This window comes from Biomphalaria glabrata, chromosome 10, assembly GCF_947242115.1.
Source record: "Biomphalaria glabrata chromosome 10, xgBioGlab47.1, whole genome shotgun sequence".
Lineage (NCBI taxonomy): Eukaryota > Metazoa > Mollusca > Gastropoda > Planorbidae > Biomphalaria > Biomphalaria glabrata.
Window position 1 is genome coordinate 25,294,925 of NC_074720.1, and position 19,611 is coordinate 25,314,535.

Sequence of the window (19,611 nt, forward strand, 5' to 3'; positions counted from 1 at the left end):
GGGTCCTATGAAAGTGCGGGTCCCATGAAAGTGCGGGTCCCACTGCGGTCGCATAGGCTGCAGTGGCCTAAGGTTGCAAAATAGCGGCGTATGCTACGTCGATGGTCGACTAGTATTCTGTATTCTATATCTAGTCTAGACCTATAAAGTAGATAGTGATTATGATCAGGATTGGTAGGCTATGCCTAATAAAGTGTAATGTGTACAAAGTTGTTCGCATGGGAAACCGGTTTAGTTGTGCGGTTCATTTTTTAAAGAATTTCTTGTCCGTATACTCCAATATATTAATGGAAATTGTTGGGAAGAGGTACGCATCTTAGAGCAGTGGCGTCACTAGGGGGGAGTGATGAGTGCGGTCCGCACTCGTCAACACCATTTGACTCTGAGGAAGCTGAAGGATGAATCATCATGTTCTGTGTTTGTCCTACTGAATAAACACCTGTCCGTATTTCCTGTTAAACTGTGTTGAGTTGCCTGCCTTTTCGTTGAGTGCCTACACTAGAGTTGCAAAAATAGGTTCTTCCTGTAGTTAGTGGAAAAATTGTTGACTCCCCGCCATTGCCAGCAAGGGGGTCTGGGGGAGTGCTGAGAGCTCCCACAGCGCGGGCGCCGCCAAGCACTATTTTTGGTATTGAAAGCCAACTAAATGCATATTCTGAGGTATCTACAGTGCATTTTCATGCTATTAAAAAGTTTCATTTCAAAAATTAATGTGCTATTCTTACTGACTTAGACCCTCCCGCGCCGTTTGGCGCATTAGCCGTCAAACTGTTTCCAAAAAAATCTGTCACTGGTAATGTCTGAGGCCTCTTCCCACCTGCTCTGAGGACATCCATGAATGTGTGGCACCAAGTTGTACTAGAATGTCATTGCAAGTCTTATTATGCATAATTATTTGTCGGAGAACATGTCCCGCAAACGTCATGCGACGCTCTGTCACAATCTTACTAAGGGGTCGACTCCCAGTTCGGCATAGGATTTCCTTGATTTAGACACGATCTCAATAACTGACTCCTAAAATCTGTCTTAACCATCTTTGTTGAGCCACATTTAGTGTTTTTCAATTTCGGCAGATGACTATTCAATGCACTTTATTAATGGAGCCCCCGCCACTGGTAGAAATGTGTAACCTCTCTTGAATACGCTCTAGGAATTGTTTTATCGTCAAAATCATCTGTTGGGGGTTTTAAACTAAAAAATCTCAAGACTTTGTTGTTGTTGTTTTTTAAATTCAAAACCCCAATTAGCTACGATCATAGAATTTAGTAATCGTAGTTTGCTTTAGAATAATATTGAAGATATTGGTTTTCCACCTCAAAACGCTCCGTAGGGGGAATTTAAACTCAAAATCATCTGTTGGAAAGGAGTTTAAACTCAAAACTCCCAATTGGCTTGGCTACGCTCTAATAATTTTAGTGTGTGAATTGCTTTTTTATATTGAATAGGTATTTTTTTAGCATCAAACCCTTCTGAAGGGGGATTTAAACTCAAAACCCATTTTGGCAACGCTCATAGCATTTTGAGTGCGTAATTTGCTTTTTTTTTTTTATTGAAGATGCTTGAATTTGACTTAAAACTGAGTCAAAACCCATTTAGCTACGCTCATAACATTTTAAGTGCATAATTTGGTTTATTTTCATATTGAAGAGGGGGTTTATCGTAAATTTTGGAGGGGGTTTTAATATCAAAATCTTCCTTAACTATGCTCTTGGAATTTGGGGATTCTCGTTTGCTTTTTTGTTTTGTTTTGCTTTATATAAGAGAGGGGTTTAACTTCAAAAACTCCTGGTAGGGTTTGTTTTTTAAAACTCAAAACTCCCTAAGCTGCGCTGGGGCAACTGATGGTTTAGTATTAAAATCTCACATAAATAAACAAAATCAAAGCAAACAAGATTACAAAGAGAGTCTGTGTTGCCACACAAACTCAGAGGCGGCCCCCGTGGGAGACGGACCCCTGTCGGATCCGCATATTCGCTGATCGACTGTGGATGACATCGAGCAGGGTATGAAACCGAGACCGTAGAGATAATCAGTCCTGCGCACTAACCGCACGACCAGGCATTGCTCTTAATCTAATGACAAACTGGTTACAAACTAATAGCCTACTATTGATAATATACGTACACATAACGGAATGACAACTACCGGATATGTACAATATGTCAGAAGAGCGATTTTAGAAAATCTTTTGGTATTGAGCATTTTTATTTAGGCCTAAATGGAACTAGAATGAGGATATAAATCTACCTAAATTAAACTACTAATTTAGCACTCTCAATATCTATATCTACTAGATCTAGATCTAAAATATTTTCACCCTTTCAGTGGTGCAGGAATTTACCTACTTGGGTTCAACAATTGTCAGTAACCTAGACTTAGACATCGAGCTGACAAAAAGGATAGGAAAAGCTACCACAGCATTGGCAAAACTCTCCAAGCGCGTCTGGGAAAATGGTAAATTGACCACAGCGACCAAAATCCTAGTCTACAACGCCTGTGTTGTGAGCACTCTCCTTTATGGCAGTGAAAGCTGGTCAACATACATGTACCAAGAGCACAGATTGAATAGTTTCCACTTGCGCTGCCTGAGACGCATAATGGGCATCTCTTGGAGGGACCATGTCTCCAATCAGGAAGTTTTGAGACTGGCCAATATGAACAGCATGTATGCTCTCCTGACACAAAGGAGATTACGCTGGCTCGGACATGTCACCCGCATGCCAGATGGTAGAATCCCGAAAGATATCTTATATGCTGAGCTTGTGGAAGGAGTCAGACCCAAGGGCCGCCCAAGACTAACATATAGAGATGTCTGCAAGCGAGACATGAGAGCCTCAGGCATCAGTGAAAGTATGTGGGAAAACATAGCCAAAGACCGGAGTGCATGGAGACAGACTGTGCGTGCTGGGACAACCCTTGCTGAGAACAAAAGAATTGAAGCGGCTTTAATCAAGAGGGAAAAAAAGAAAGCTGCCCTGTCTGCTAGCCCTAAATCAGAGGCATACAAATGTACGAATTGTGGCAAAGTCTGCCGTTCTAGAATTGGCTTGATTAGCCACACCAGATTCTTCCCCGTCTCAAGATTAAGCCAAAACCAGTGACTCACTTGGGCGCATCCATTGCCTTTCGAGACAAAAGGAGCCATATATATTTAGGCCTAAATGGAACTAGAATGAGGATATAAATCTACCTAAATTAAACTACTAATTTAGCACTCTCAATATCTATATCTACTAGATCTAGATCTAAAATATATATTTGGGATAATGTAGATGTAATTTAGATAAGATTTATATATAAAAAAACAATCAATTAGATAATCATTAATAGACTAATTGCAATATGAAATATTAAAATATTAGATTAGTTTTAGTATTTTATAACATTGCAATATTGATATAATGACAATCTAGACTTTAGAAATAAAAATCTACACTTTAAGCCTATAAATTAAAAGTATAGATCTTGATCTAGTCTAAATTATGGCTGTCTGGTAGTGCGGTTTGCGCGCTGGACTGTCGTTTGGATTCATCGAGGGTCCCAGGTTCAAGCCCTGCCCGCTGCCATCCCCCGTCGTCCTACGGGAGGTTTGGACTACAACTCTGAAGGAACATCCGAAACATGTAAAATAACAAACATTCTAAACTAGACCAAGAAATTCTAAATCTATATTCTATAATGATTTTAATTAGAACTTAAATCTAAATCTAGTTTTAAAAATCTAGCTCTAGTGCAAGAAAAAAAATCTAGTTCTAGTGTAAAAAATCTAGCTCTAGTGTAAACAAAAATCTAGATCTAGTGTATAAAATCTAGATTAGATCTAAATCTAGCTATTATGTCTTTTTAAAATGCGAGTCACATTACAAGGTTTAATAAACACTAGACATATGTTACCCACTACCCGCGGGTCTTTATTTGCGCATTACTGTCGATATAGTCACTGAGAGTGTTTTGTAAACAATTAAACGAAATAATAATGTAATAAGTAAAGCGAATGTGTGAATGTAAAAATTGTGTGAATGAAGCTATCAAATCAAAATAGCTAATATGCTTAAATCCATTTTTTCTAATTAAAACATTTGCTTTTAGGCCTACATATATTTAATTAAAATTTGAGATGAATAGACTTAATTTTGTATGTTCATGTGTTAAAGTATAAAGTAGATCTAAATCTACACTAATCTAGAGTTAAAAATTGGCTTTTATAGAGTTCATTCTGTGTTGTGCATGCGTGACCTTTTTTCATGAATGAATATAGGCCTATCTTAACACGGCTACGCAGCTTCAGCGAACAGCGAACGAATGTATTAAAAATGCTTTAGAAAAACAAATTTGAATGTTAATTTGATTAAAATATGAAATGAATGGACAATAATTAGTATGTTTATGTGTTAAAGCATAAAACTATCTTTGCGAAAAGAAGTTTTATCATCTTAGAGTTCAATAAGAGTTTTAGACCTAGGCCTAGGAAAAGAATCAGTAGAGAGATGTGTTAATCACTGTTAATGTGTAACCATTTGGTAATGTCTAATGAAAGGATGTTCGCCAGACATTACCCGCGGCCTGCGGGTCTAAGTTTGTGTTTACTAATATAGTGGATTGGATTTAGATGTATGTTAAACTTAACTAATGATTCTTTCAAGTTTTTTCTCTTTCGCTACGAAACTAAAAATTAGGTTTGCGAAAATGGGTTTACCCGAAGTCGATACATTCATATCTATTAAAAACGAAAAGAGCGATAGCTTTGTTAAATGAATGGGATTATAAAGTGAACAATTAAACGAAATAATTTTTAGTACGCGATTCATGAATGAATATAGATCTAGGCCTATCTCAACTCGGCTTCGCAGCTTTCGTAAATGAATGTAGCTTTAAAAACCAAATTTGAATGTTTATTTAATCAAAATATGAAATGAATGGACTTCAATTAATATGTTTATGTGTTAAAGTATAAAACTATCTGTGCGAAGAGAAGTTTTATCATCTTAGAGTTGAATTAGAGTTTTAGATCTAGGGATGGGATTATAAAGTAAACAATTAAACGATTTAATATTTAGTACGCGATTCATTACGGAATTGTCTAAATTAGTCTAATGAAAGAATGTTCGTCAGGAAATCTGTAATCACAGATATAAGGAACTAATTAATGTAAAAAATGGTAATAGGCGATATTATGCCGCCCACGCCTGATCCGGTTCTTTCTGTGGTCCTACCGTAGACCATAGGCTCATAAACCTACCCTCCAAAGCTGTACCATCGCAAATTAATATTAAGCCGAAAAAAAAAATTTAGTTTTTACGGTTCCTTATTATTGCTGTAATAGAGGCAACGCCATATTGTTATGATGTTCTGGAGAGGAAGTAAAGAAAAAAATGTCACTGAACTATATATCGTTTGGAGCACTATATTATAGTTTAGGATTAGGTTAAGTAGGATCAAAATAAAAGGTTTACTGCTAGGTTTAGGGTTAGTTTAGAATAAGAATTAGGTAATAGAATTAGGGTTAGGTTTAGAATTAGGTTTAGGGTTAGTATTTAGGTTTAGGTTTAGTACTAGGTTTAGGGAATTAAGTTTAGGGTTAGGTTTAGTATTTAGGTTTAGGGATAGGGTTAGTGCTAGGTTTAGGGTTAGGTTTAGTATTTAGGTTTAGGGTTAGTGCTAGGTTTAGGGTTAGGTTTAGTGCTAGGTTTAGGGTTAGATTTATGGTTAGGGTTAGGCTTCACTAAACGTATTCTAAACCTAACCCTAATCCTAAAACTAACCGTAATTATAAACCTAAACCTAACCCCAAATCCCTAACCCTAAACCTAGCAGTAAACCTAACCCTAATTCTAAACCTAATCTTAAACCTAGCACTAAACCTAACCCTAAACCTAATTCTAACCCTAACCCTAATTCTAACCCTAACCCTAATTCTAAACCTAATAATCCTAATCCTAAACCTAACCCTAAACCTAATTCTAACCCTAACCCTAATTCTAAACCTAATCCTAACCCTAAACCTAATTCTAACCCTAATTCTAAACCTAATCCTAAACCTAACCCTAAACCTAATTCCAACCCTAACCCTAAAGCTAGCACTAAATCTAAATTTTGATCATACTAAATTCCATCAAAATAATATATAGTTCAGTGATACTTGATCTTAGTTTATTGTTTTTTAAACTTCTGGGATGGAGAGTTACATCCTCTTAAGAACGTAGTAAACAAAATGGCGTATTTTTCATTACAACAATGATAAAAGAACTTGAAAACTAAATATTTTTTTTTCGGCTTAATATTAATTTGCGATGGTACAGCTTTGGAGGGTAGGTTTAGGAGCTTATTGTCTACAGTAAGACCACAGAAAGAACCGGATCAGGCGTGGGCGGCATAATATCGCCTATTACCAAAATAAAAAATGCTTTTGAAACACAAAATTGAAGGTTAATTTTATTATATAATGAAATCAATGGATCTTCTTTTGTCTTTTCATGTGTCAAAGTAAAAATTTATATGCGCAAAGTGTATTTCTTAAAATTAGATCTAGGTCTAAATCCTTTCTATCTTTTCTCATGTCAACATTGTAGACATGGCCTAGATCCATAAAATACTATAGCTGTAATAGAGTCGGACAACTTAATTTTTTTTTAGGGTCTTAAGTTTGTTTTAGGGCTACAATACATACACTACGGTCTAAGTTAGTACCCAAGGAACATTCCTGCCTAGTTTTATCAAGATTGGTCAAGCGGTTTTGATGTCTATAAGTAACATACATCCATACATACACCACACATTCTACTTTATAATATAGATTACTTTACCGAGTTGTTTTAGCATTTAAAGAATTTATTCCATATGACGTCAAAGGAAAAAAAATCCACTACGTCACACGGCCTAGTTAGACTAAAAAATATCATCTATACGAGCAGCTTGTTGAGGGTTCATAGACATTGGTGCACCGAGTGATTTCTTTTAGCATTTCATTTAAAGAATTAACTCCATATGACGTCAAAGGAACAAAATTCCATTACGTCACACGTCCTAGTTAGACTAAAAAATGTCATCTATACGAGCAGCTTGTCGAGTGTTCATAGACATTGGTGCACCGAGTGAGATCTTTTAGCATTTCATTTAAAGAATTAACTCCATATGACGTCAAAGGAAAAAAATTCCATTACGTCACACGTCCTAGTTAGACTAAAAAAATGTCATCTATACGAGCAGCTTCTCGAGGGATCATAGACATTGGTGCACCGAGTTTGTTCTTTTAGCATTTCATTTGATGGGCTAGTTAGACTTAATATATATATATATATATATATATATATATATATATATATATATATATATATATATATATATATATATATATATATAAAAGGATTAAAAACGCTTTTTTTTGTTTTGTCTGTCAGTCTGTCTGTCCGTTATGTTAATAGCGAGGAAAAAAAAGACTAAAAGCTTTTGAAAATCTGATTAAAATTTAATTTCCCTTCCGAAACATCGCATTAGTTTTAAGTTTCTATAATAGATTGTTCCGGATGTTTATATATTTATAGTGAGAGAAAATAAGAATTCCAGATTAATCAAATGCCGTTACATAAATTTGTGGGATGGTCTGTTATGAAAATTAGATGTACCATAGCCATATGTAGATTTTTTCAAACCATACTTTGGTGTTAGGAAGCTGTTATCCTTAAAAATCGGAGCATAATATTAACGATAATTAGATTCGTGTACGTTTTAGCTAGAAAGTTAAATGTAGTGTAAGAGAGAAGTGCGATTTTACATAAATAGAGTTAAACTATTTTTCATAAAAAATCCGGAACAACCAATTTTCGTAAATGAGAAAATTATTTGTTTTATTTATTAGAAGAGGGATTTCAAACATTTATTAGCGTTATTAGATTTTTCATATAAAATTCGGATCATTTTTTGCGACGATTTGTAAGAACATTTTGGACATTTTGCACAATCCTAATAGCGGCTTTTTCCCCTTACGGGGGCCGCTAAAAATAGGTATAGAATCTAGATGTAAATAAAAGTTGGTAAAGATGTCAGTGTGTAGGCTCAGGGACTCACTATTTTTATTTTTGTTTAGACTGACTCACTCACAGACTTAACTTCTATCACCCATTATAAGCTACCTAGGTAATAAATGACACTCTCAAAACTGTATTGACTCTTTCATTTATCGCTTATTTAACTCATATTAATAGTATACACTGTAAAAAGTAATTATCAGATGTGATGAAAATAGAAAAAATATATATTATCCAAGCTGGCATCATCATTCAAACATCGTGAATGTCGTAAAATAAGTTTATACCGGAAGTACCTCGTCTCACATTTTGGAGTAGAACGAAACTAATGCTTAGTTACCCTTAGTGTTGGCAGTCCTGTATATATATATAGTCTATGGTTTTAATCTACAATGAATAAATGTTCAAATTTTCAACTTTATTCGAGAATGGGAAGTGGGAGAAATAACTTGCAAAAGATTTTGACCAGACAGAGAGAAATTGAGTTTGGTAATTAAAGTTCCTTTCAATTTTTAGGAAAGTTTATTTCATATTCTATATTTTAAAAAAATAATAAGCCAACAAAGGTTTTGTTGGACTAGCTTTATTGAGCTACAACCCAATATTAAAAGATCAGTTACTACAGACACTGCAATTCAGCTTTGAGATGGAATATACGAAATATTTTTTTCTTAGTGATCTTAATGATACTAGGATCTAAATGTCTGTTTGTAAAATATTTTTACATGTTCTTTATTCACAAAGTCATATTTATAAATCGTAAACTTTGATAGCGTATAACAATTAAAATACAAAACAGTCTGAGTAATCTATATTATAGATGTCAAAACTCTCTAAATCTAAATGGTTGCTAAACATTAAAACAAAACTTACACGTGTCCAGAATATTTTTGATAAGTATGTGGGTTGTATTTTTGCTTCTAACACTGCCAGCTTCTACGAGTCCGAATCCCAGGTCCATGACTGAAAATAATTATATAATTTCATACAACTTCATTAAAATAATTATATCAAGGATTAGATCAAGATATGTAAAATGTGCTTTAGTAAAGAATTATAATAGTTATAGATGTTTTAAATTTACAATTATAATCTAAAGTCTATATCTTGATCACGACTCTATATAATGGACCAAAACAAGACACATATAGTAATATTTATCATCTATAATTCTATACATATAAACTGAAACCATACGTTGTTAAACGTATGTGTACTTCAATCCTGTCTCCCAAATGTAATCTAGTCATGAATAGAAATGTGACGAAAAATATAAAGATAAAATGAAGATTCAGAATGCCGATTCACTGACATATAACTTGTTGATTTAAAATATAAATAAAACAAGATTACAAAGAGGCGCCCTCCACTGACGATACATAAGAAATATTCCGTATGACGTTAAAGGAAAAAAAATCCACTATGTCACACGTTTTAGACTAAAAAAATGTCATTTTTAATACAAGAGAGTTGATGTCGGATAATAAATATTTCTGTATGTGTTCTTATAGCATTTCATTTAAAGATATCATTCCGAATGACGTCAAATGAAATAAATCCACTACATCATACGGCCTAATAATAATAATAATAATGTCAATGTCTTCGATTCTGATGATTAAGGATCAGTGTAGTCTTTCACAAGACTACGCAATTCCAGTTACGACGAACTTATTTTTCCGCATCTCTTGCAGACTAAGACGTTGTCCATACGACCTAGTTAGACTAAAAATGCATTTTTCAACAAGAGAGAGTTGACGAGGGTCAATAAAGATAGGCGCACGATTTCTTTTAGCTTTTCTTATAGCTTTTCATTTAATAAAATCATTCCATAGGGCCTCAAAGGAAAAGAGTTTCCACTACCTCACACGGCTTTGTCAGACTAAAACATGTATTTTTAAACATGAGATGAATTAGACGAGAGTTATTAGACATTGGCGCAAAAAGTTCTAATAGCATTTCATTTAAAGAATTCATTCTGTATGACGCCAAAGGAGAATAAAACCAGTAACGTCACACGGCCTAGTTAGATTAAAATGTCTTTTTAAGCACGAGAGAGTTAATGACAGATACTTAACATTGCGCACAAGTTCTTTTAGCCTTTGAGTGTATCTAATATCTATAATATAAAGCATAAATTAAGGCGCATTTATGTATGTATGTATGTATGTATGTATGTATGTATGTATGTATGTATGTATGTATGTATGTATGTATGTATGTATGTATGTATGTATGTATGTATGTATTTATGTGAGACAAGAGTGTATGGTGTCTCCCCATTTCTCTTGCTGCTAGCCATTGACTATATCATGAAAAACAAAACATCAATCGGGCTGAATTCGGTATACAATTGCGTAAACGAAAACCGACTAACGGACCTGGATTTTGCAGACGACATAGCATAACTTGGGAATATAATTAAATGTAAATCAAGACATAACAGAGAGCCTCGACAGAGATGAACACAAAGCTAGGTCACCCAGTACCCTCGTCAACATTGGTCATACAGATCTTGAACAAATAGAAAAGTTAACCATTTTGATCAGCGTTCTCCTAAACGATGGAGATGCATATCACTATATTCTATTTCGGACAGGGAAAGCAGGAGCTGTGTTTCTAAAGTGCGGCTTATCAGAATAAACTTATCAAGTAGCATGGAGACTAAGATCCATCTCCTCAATACAATCATTGTCCCAATAGCTTGAGACGTGGAAGATTGAAAAGAGTTTAAACAAAAGTCAGAAGTGATGGCTAAGAAGGATCTATGAATATCATACCTAGATCATGCTACCAAATAGAACGACGTTACTTTACTCATTGAAATGTCCTCTTAAAAAATAACCCTTTGAATCTAATTTGATGCTAACGTATTTATTCAACAATAAATAAATAAATATACTATATATATATATATATATATATATATACTAGCCAGATATTACCCGCGTCTCGTGGGTCTTAATTTGCGTAAGGCCTATCACTGAAATAGTCACTGTTATAGTGCATTAAAAACAATAAAACTAAAAATAATGTTATAAGTAAAGTGAATACATGAATTTAAAAATATTATGTATAGAGCTATTAAAATAGCTAATCGACCTAAATCCATTTTTTTAATCAAAACATTTACTTGTATATATATTTAGATCTAGATCTAGAGTCTAGAAACTATTATTATAATAGATGTAGTAGCCTAGTCTTTAATGACTCGAAGACACGTATTATTGTTATTATTATAATGTCTTTTTTTTTTTATGAATATAACATTCAACTTGTGGGATACCTGTGAGAAACTGTAAATGAATAGGACAATACATAAAACGAACGCTGTAAAGTAATACTGGAAGAACTTACACACTATCATTATTCCGAACGTAAGTAGGTACATCTGGTCCAGGAAGTGACTGGGCGCTGATGTCTCACAATCTGGGCAGAAAGAAGCATTGTATAAACTGCTGGATGTGGAATCATCAGCTTCGACAAAGTGGAGGAGGCTGCGGTTGAAAGAATCATTTCCTAAAGACATTTCGGTGACTAGATTTTGCTGAAAAACATAGTGAAGAGAATGTGTTAATTTTATGTGGCATATATATATATATAAGGAAGCCTGCTTCCAGGTACCACTTCCCACCATAGACCGTTTTGCTCTGTTAATGCTATAGCCATGAAAGTTGCACTATAAAAAAGTTATTCAATTATTACATGCAATTCATAAATATTCAAAACTTTTTATTTTGTATTTTATTAATGCACTCTTACAAACATTTATTATGGAACTATGGAAGAAAAAAATGACATAAAATGTGCAGTGGTAGATTTGGTTCTTGTGTTTGGCGAGTTTTATTCATTGTCTACACGTTAATTGAGGTGCGCAAATGTTTAATTAGGTCTTTTGATTCATTGAAAGTTGTTCGTGTTAGAGCCGCTTTCGAAATAAAATTTATATATATATATATCATCATAGGCGTAGCCAGGATTTTTTTCGGGGGGGGGGGGATTTTTTTTTCCTCTCCCCCCCCCTTCCCCGCGATAAGAAAAAATAGTATGTATGTGTGTGTGTGTACATGATCTTTATTACATTCTGACACTTCATTTTTTTCGGAAGACTTTTATTATGCCCTAGAATGTTTTTTCCTGGAGTTAGTGGAAAAATTGTAGACTCCCCGCCATTGACAGCAAGGGGGTCTGGGGGAGCGATTGGAGCTCCCCTAGCGCGGCCCCGCCGCCAAGCACTATTTCTGGTATTGAAAGCCAACAAAATGATTATTCTGAGGTATAAACAGTAAATTTTCCTGCTATTAAAAAGGTTTATTTCAAAAACCTAAAATGTTATTCTTACTGCCTTACTGGCGCCAAGTTGTATTAGGATGTCATCGCAACCCTTAGTATGAGTATTTCATTTTGTCGGAAAACATGTCGCGCAAACCTCATGCGACGCTCTGTCGACTCCCAGTTCGGCATAGGATTTCCTTGATTTAAACACGATCTCAATAAATGACTTCTAAAATCTGTCTTAGCCATCTTTGTTGAGCCACATTTAGTGTTTTTCAATTTTGGCAGATGACTATTCAATGCACTTTATTAATGGAGCCCCGCCTCTAGTAGAAATGTGTAACCTCTCTTGAATACGCTCTTGGAATTAGGTGACAGTAGTTTGCTTTAGATTTTGTATCGAAAAGGAAAGTTTTATCGTCAAAATCATCTGTTGTGGATTTTAAACTAAAATTAATTCAAATCCCCATTTAGTTACGGTCATAGAATTTAGTGACTGTAGTTTGCTTTAGAATAATATTGTAGATGGAGGTTTTCAACCTTAAAACTCACTGTAGGGGATTTTAAACTCAAAACCATCTAGACGGGTTTTAAACTTTTAAGAAAAGCCATCTGTAGGAAAGTGGTTTAAACTCAAAACCCCCAATTGGCTTGGCTACGCTCAAATAATTTTAGTGTGTAATTTGCTTTTTTTACATTAAAGAGGTATTTTATTTTTTTAGCATCAAACCACGCTAAAACAGGGTTTAAACTCAAAATCCCTTTTGGCTACTCTCATAGCATTTTGAGTGTATAATTTGCTTTTTTTTATATTGAAGAGTTATTTTTTTAGCTTCAAACTCCACTGGAGGGGAGTTTAAACTCAAAACTCCTTTGACTACACTCATAGAATTTTGAGTGTATAATTTGCTTTGTTTTTAATATTAAAGAGGTATTTTTTACCTTCAAACCCCGCTGAAAGGGTTTAAACTCAAAACTGAGTCAAAACCCATTTACCTACGCTCATAACATTTTTAGTGCGTAGTTTGCTTTTTTTTTTTATATTGAAGAGGTATTTTTTAGCTTCAAACCCTACTGAAGATGGGGGGAGGTTAAACTCCAAACTCTTTGGCTACGCTCATAGAATTTTGAGTGTAATTTGCTTTTTTATATTGAATAGGGGGTTTTAAAATCAAAATCTTCCTTAACTGTGCTCTTGCAATTTGGGGATTGTCGTTTGCTTTTTTTTTTTAGAAGAGAGGGATTTAACTGCAAAAACTCCTGGTATTTCGGGAGGGGTTTGAACCCTCCCCCCAATGGCTACGCCCATGATACACATATATACGTACAAGAATTTCTCGCTTAAGAGTATAGGATTACATCAGTTAATCTATATCAAAGGTCTTCAACTGGGGTACTAGCGCCCCATGGGGGGGGGCGTTTTCGTGAAATTGGGGGGGGGGGGCGCTGGGAGCTAAAGGGGCGATAGGGGGCGCTGGACTCAATATGGGGCGGTAAGGAGGCGCTGGGCATAAAGGGGGAAAGAAGAAACTAAAGGTGCACTGAAACAAAACACATTAAAAAATTCTTCAAAATTAAAGCTGGAAAACTAAATATAAACAAATTATAGTTAGTTTGCTTCTAATTTAAGAACAGAACGTTAGAAATTTAGTTCTGGAATCCCATTTTCTATTTTTAAATTCTTACTATGTAGCTGTAACAAAAGGGTAACTTTTGTCCTTCGATCTTGCTCGCATAAACGTTTATGATTTGATAAACAAACTAGATAATACGCCTTTTAGTTTATAGATTATTTTATTTAGATTTGTTTATATATTGATATGTAAATGTTAATAAAAAAAAACCCGTTAAAGCTAACATTCAATTATAATAATTTAACCTTTAAAAAAAAACATTGACAAAGTGTTGTTACGAAAACGAGCTTGTATGTAAATTCTTTTATTTTGTTCACTTTTAGTGAATGGCCACTAGATAAAAAGTATTCCAATGTTTTACTTTGAATGACGACATTTTCAGATGAGATTATGAAACCAAGTCGGCTTCACGAACATATAGCAATATCCAAAAATAATTTAAGAATATTCATGAAGAAGATCTATACTGATTCTATAGTTACAATTCGAATTCAACTTGAATATTTATAATTATATTGATTACAGATCATAACTAGATTGTATAGATCTATGAATATTATGACAAGGTCCATGGCATGTGTGAGATCAATTTTTCAAAGCAACTATAATTAATGGACTTCACCTAAAACAAGTTCATTCATATATTCACATGCGACTTTTAAAAATATTTATAAGCTTGGCATTATTTTGGACCAATGTCTCACAACGGCTGATAAGAGAAATCAGGTATAAACATCAGGAGAAAACACGACCCCTTAACTCACGAAAACATTAAGAAATTTAAACAGACACAAAATAGACAGTGAGATTCATAACAAACGAATATACACAATTTATTATAGTAACACCTTTTTAAAAACACCTTGAAAATCATTAAAAGTTTTAAAATCACAAAAAAATGTATTTCTACAATTATTTTTGTTTCTGAAATTATGTATCGGAACTTGAAGTAAGCTAGTCCTAAAAAAATACACAGATCTTGGGTAAAAGACTCGTCAAATAAAGTAGTGTAAATGTGTAGTTTCAGGTTTTTTCTTTCTATAGCCTCTATCGGGTTTTATCCCAACTACCCGTATTTTTGTGCAAGATTTCTTCTCTATCAGGCACACTTAAAATTATAGCATAATAATGTCAGTTTAGTTTATAAAGAGAACTGAAAAATGCAAAAGATATATAACGAAAAAGGTACTTCCGGCCCAATTTATAATTCTAGTTTTAAACCAAAGAAACGAAACGCATAACAAAGCAACAAAGCACATTATAAAAATCTGCTATTCAAACTATATTAAAAACAAAAAAACGGCAAAGCAGGATGTGTTTTAGTGGCCTCTTAGAAAAATGCTTAGCTTTTTTAAAAAAAAAAAAGTCTTATGATGTTGTTTGAAAATTAATTAAAATTGATTAAAACTAAAATTAATATTTTTCAAAACATATCTGTGACACAAAAATACTTGCTTTTGTTAGTGATGAAATATTATTTCAAAATTGTCTAGTTATGTAATTTACGACAACATATAGGGAACCATCAGTGGTTTGACCATGGAACTATATTAAAGGAACGCTGACTTCAAAACAGGTCTTTGCGCATCCAGTCTGCGCAACCTGCACTGTATTTAAAAAAAATACAGAGACAAAGAAGGATTTTACGCCTCGAACCATGTTGATTAGAAAATGTTTTTTTAGCTCTTTATAAACAGATTCTTAAAAACTTTATCCATTTTCAGACAAGCTGTATAATTTTTTAGAATAAGAGATCATGAAAAAATAATTTTATTCTTGATCATCACACACAAAATTATGTTTTCAGGGATTCCAACGTTGGGTTTTTTCTACTTGATCTGGTGCATTTTTATGTGCTAATTACAGATGAGCCTACCGTTCCGCATTAAGCGGAACCGTCCCGCTAAAACATAAAAAAATTAAAACTCACATGTAACGCCGTTTCTCATTGGCACTTTTATTTTGTTCCGCAAAGTCCGAATTCTGACAAAATAAATCGTCATTATTTTTTATTAATATAAAAAGAAAATATTAAATACAGAATTCATTTATCGTTTACATTTCGTCTTATTATGGCCTACATTTTGGTTAAGCTAAGCGCTAATGCTTCGTTTATTCAATGACAAGGGTCATTTATAATCATGCCAAAACATTTTTCCGATATGTCTCTAACATATTGATTTCTAAAGAAAAGAATAGAATTTAATAAGGACAAGTATTATAGACTATGTCTAAATTCTAGTACAGACTTATTTGAAAGCTTTGTCTTCAATGTAGATCCAGATTTACTACCTATTTGATCTTCTAGATCTAGATCTAGATTCAAGTTGTATTCTTCACAAATATTTTCTAGATCTATTTATACATTTAAATCTATTCTAGATCAGATTTACATCTAAATCTACACGAGATCCAGTAACTAGTAAATTTAGGTTGAATCTAGATCTAGATTATATTTAGAAAATAATCTAGAGTGGATCTAGAGTCATAAAGTGTCTCCTTTTTTCTTTCTCTCTCTCTATCTCTCCCACGACATGGCCTAAATTGTGCCGATGTGCCTCAAATCAACAAACAAACAAACTCTATCTCTCCGATAGATAATCTATATATAGACGTAGATATTTATTCTATAGCTAGAGTAGTAGATCTTGTAGTACTACAGGCTAAGTTAAGACAGTTAATAAGGTCTAAAATCTATTTGAATTAGAATATTGAGGCCTACTAAGAGGCTAAAGCTTAGATTTTACACCTAAAAGATATTTTAAATTATTATACTTCTGGATTGGTATTCTAGATCTAATTCTGTAATTTGTAGTGTAGATCTAGATTCTAGATATAGCCTTTAATAACTACGTTAGATCTAGATATAGATGTATATGTAAATGGATTTATTTTTAAACTATTAGGCCTAATTACGGCAGTCAAACTGAAAATTCATCATTTAGATTTAAGCATTTATGGGACATAATTATTATACTTATATTACAAAATATATATATATATATTACATTTTCCCCCATTTGTTTCTAATTCATGATATATACATATAGCGGAATAGCAATAATTTAAAAGTAGTATTTGAAGTTAATATGGTTAATAGCGGAAACACGTACGCCTTAAAGTCTCTCTTGAAGACCCTTTCAAATATCTCATTTTCAACATGTGCTCTCCTCAGCCTCAATCTTGATGGTAGGCATGTCTTGCTACTACTGTAATTTTTTTTTTGTTGACAGTGCAATATCCTGCTATTTTTCTAACCAAAAACAAAAGGAGAAGTGCTTATAAATTAAATATCTTCCTTCTTAACAAGATAATTACATCCTACATGTATCCTTGTAGGCATATAAGTTTAGCGTATGATTATGTGTATGTTTACTTTTCTAGTTTAAAAAATGGTAGAAAATACATTTAAACGGTGACTGAAAACTACAAAGGCATAAGATCTAGAGCTAGGTTCGTCTCATTAAGTGTAGCCTACATTTAAATATATATAATTGAATGTAAGGCAATGTAAGCATTATTTATGTTTAATCTATTATGTTCACTAATTATATTTAAAAGTACATAAGCACACACTCCACCTTGCCCACGTATTTTCTAAATCTAGTTCGGTAAAAAAAATATGTATAACAAATAAAACAAAAAAAGGTTCTGTACCAATCTCGATTAAACTTGCCACGAATATAAGAAAACAGAAAAATAATTCAAAAGCCGGGTAAAATAGCTAGTTGGAATTAATAATGTATAAAATCTGGTAATATGGGTATATTTAAAACTTAAATATATGTGAGCAGGTCAGGCAGGCGCGAGTGGGAGGACCTATTCTCTGCTGCTCAACATTAAAATTTACCAACAGTATGCAGATGTTTGCGCTACAGGGTGGGCTCAATCTGTGCACCTCGGTATGGTGACCAGGAGGCTAGAGTCACCTAAGTAACCAGACAACTAACTATACTAACTTGACTAAATGAAAACAAGATAACAAACTTTAGTTTACGATAAATAAAACAAAAAGAAACTTTATTTACATAAAAAAATAAATCAATAATAAAATATAATATATACACTAACTTGACTAATCACTACTACTGAACTCATCAACTAACTAAAACCCTCTAAATCTACACCACTACAAACACTAACAAACTAACCAAATCAACTATCTAACTAAATCACTACAACTACTACCCTAGACCTAGATCTACACTACAAAAAACAAATAACACTAGCTTCCCTAGAATTCGATCTAGAATAGATCTACAGAAACAATAACAAAACTATCAATGACAATAGCAGAAACAAAGTAGCACTAGCTTCCCTAGAATTAGATCTAGAATAGATCTACAGAAACAATAAACAAAACTATCAATAGCAGAAACAAGATAACACTAGATTCCCTAGAATTAGATCTAGAATAGATCTACAGAAACAATAACAAAACTATCAATAGCAGAAACAAAATAACACTAGATTCCCTAGAATTAGAATAGATCTACAATAGCAGTTATAAGCAGCAGCTATTTCAACAGAGTAATTGCAGCAGCTAAAAGCAGCAATATTCAGCAGCTAAAAACAGTTTAAAACAGCAGCTAAATGCAGTAATAATAGCCTGCAAAACACAAATGCAAAACTATATTATATTCTATTAGGACTGATGGACGCCGTCATCTTCAATACAGCATGTTGCCAACTATTATGACAAATAGTCCACGTAGAAAATAAAATAACTACCTTACACATAGTGTGACATAGATCTAGTAAAAAATATAAAATATTTCTACACTTACAGGCCGTCCCAGGTACAGGAATAAAAATATAATTAGACGACAGACCACAAAGATCTTCAGCTGTCACACAGACAGATATGGTACTGACCACTGGTCAAATGTACACTCAACTGTTTTAAGACAGCATGTAGTACATCCCTTTTATACTATCCCGCACTAACCTATATAAATATGCGGAAGTACAAATAATAAATTTGGCACTAGCCTATAAAAAATAGAAAACATAAAAATATATAAAAATAGATCTAACTTATACAACAAAAATACATATAAAACTAGCTCAAATTGCATATAAAACTAGCTCTGGGAGCGCAAGCTAACATATAGATTTAGGCATTTTCGTTATCGAATATTTCTACAGTGTTTACAATCAATCTAGATGCCTATTCTACACTGTCGTATTAACGTAGTAATAATCAAACTGATTGTGAGCTGGCGCTCCTAGATCTATTTTTTAAATCTATTTTTATCTGTTGTTAATTTGTGTAAACTATCTAGGCTAGTGCTGAGTGCATGCATTTTTCCCGCCAGCTCTTTAATGTTAGAGTTAGTTTAGGTGAGTCATGACCTGGCTCTATAAATAGAAAGGATGCAGTCAGTTCTTTCTTTTTCCGGTGTTGACCGTTGGTCTGTGTGACCATGTAGTGAGTTAGTAGTTAGTAATTGTAGTGTAAATTTCAGCTGGGACAGCCTGCTATAATTCCTGCCTTACTGCCATTACTGCTTTAGTACTGCTATAGTACTGCCATCATAGCTGCCTGCTGTGGTACTGCTGTAGTTCTGTTGCTAGTAGCTTACTGTCTGCAATAGCTACTGCCTTTATTAGTATAGATTACTGCCACAGTTAAGCTGTCTGCTGTACTGTTGTGTTTAGTGTTGGTATTTTTAGGT

General features: G+C 33.6%; 1 protein-coding gene across 2 annotated transcripts in view; it reads right to left on the minus strand.

The window, feature by feature from the left end:
* The window catches only part of LOC106070894 (putative ammonium transporter 1), a 114,456-nt gene that overhangs the window by 85,673 nt on the left and 9,172 nt on the right, over positions 1-19,611 (minus strand). Inside the window, exons 2-4 of one of the 2 annotated variants that reach the window (XM_056044950.1) lie at positions 15,864-15,916; positions 11,382-11,571; positions 8,898-8,987 (exon numbers count right to left, since the gene is read on the minus strand). In XM_056044950.1, the coding sequence (XP_055900925.1) occupies positions 8,898-8,987; positions 11,382-11,553 (262 nt within the window). In that variant the 5' untranslated portion in view covers positions 11,554-11,571; positions 15,864-15,916. The remainder of the gene's footprint in view (positions 1-8,897; positions 8,988-11,381; positions 11,572-15,863; positions 15,917-19,611) is intronic. The other variant, XM_056044948.1, reaches the window with a different exon arrangement.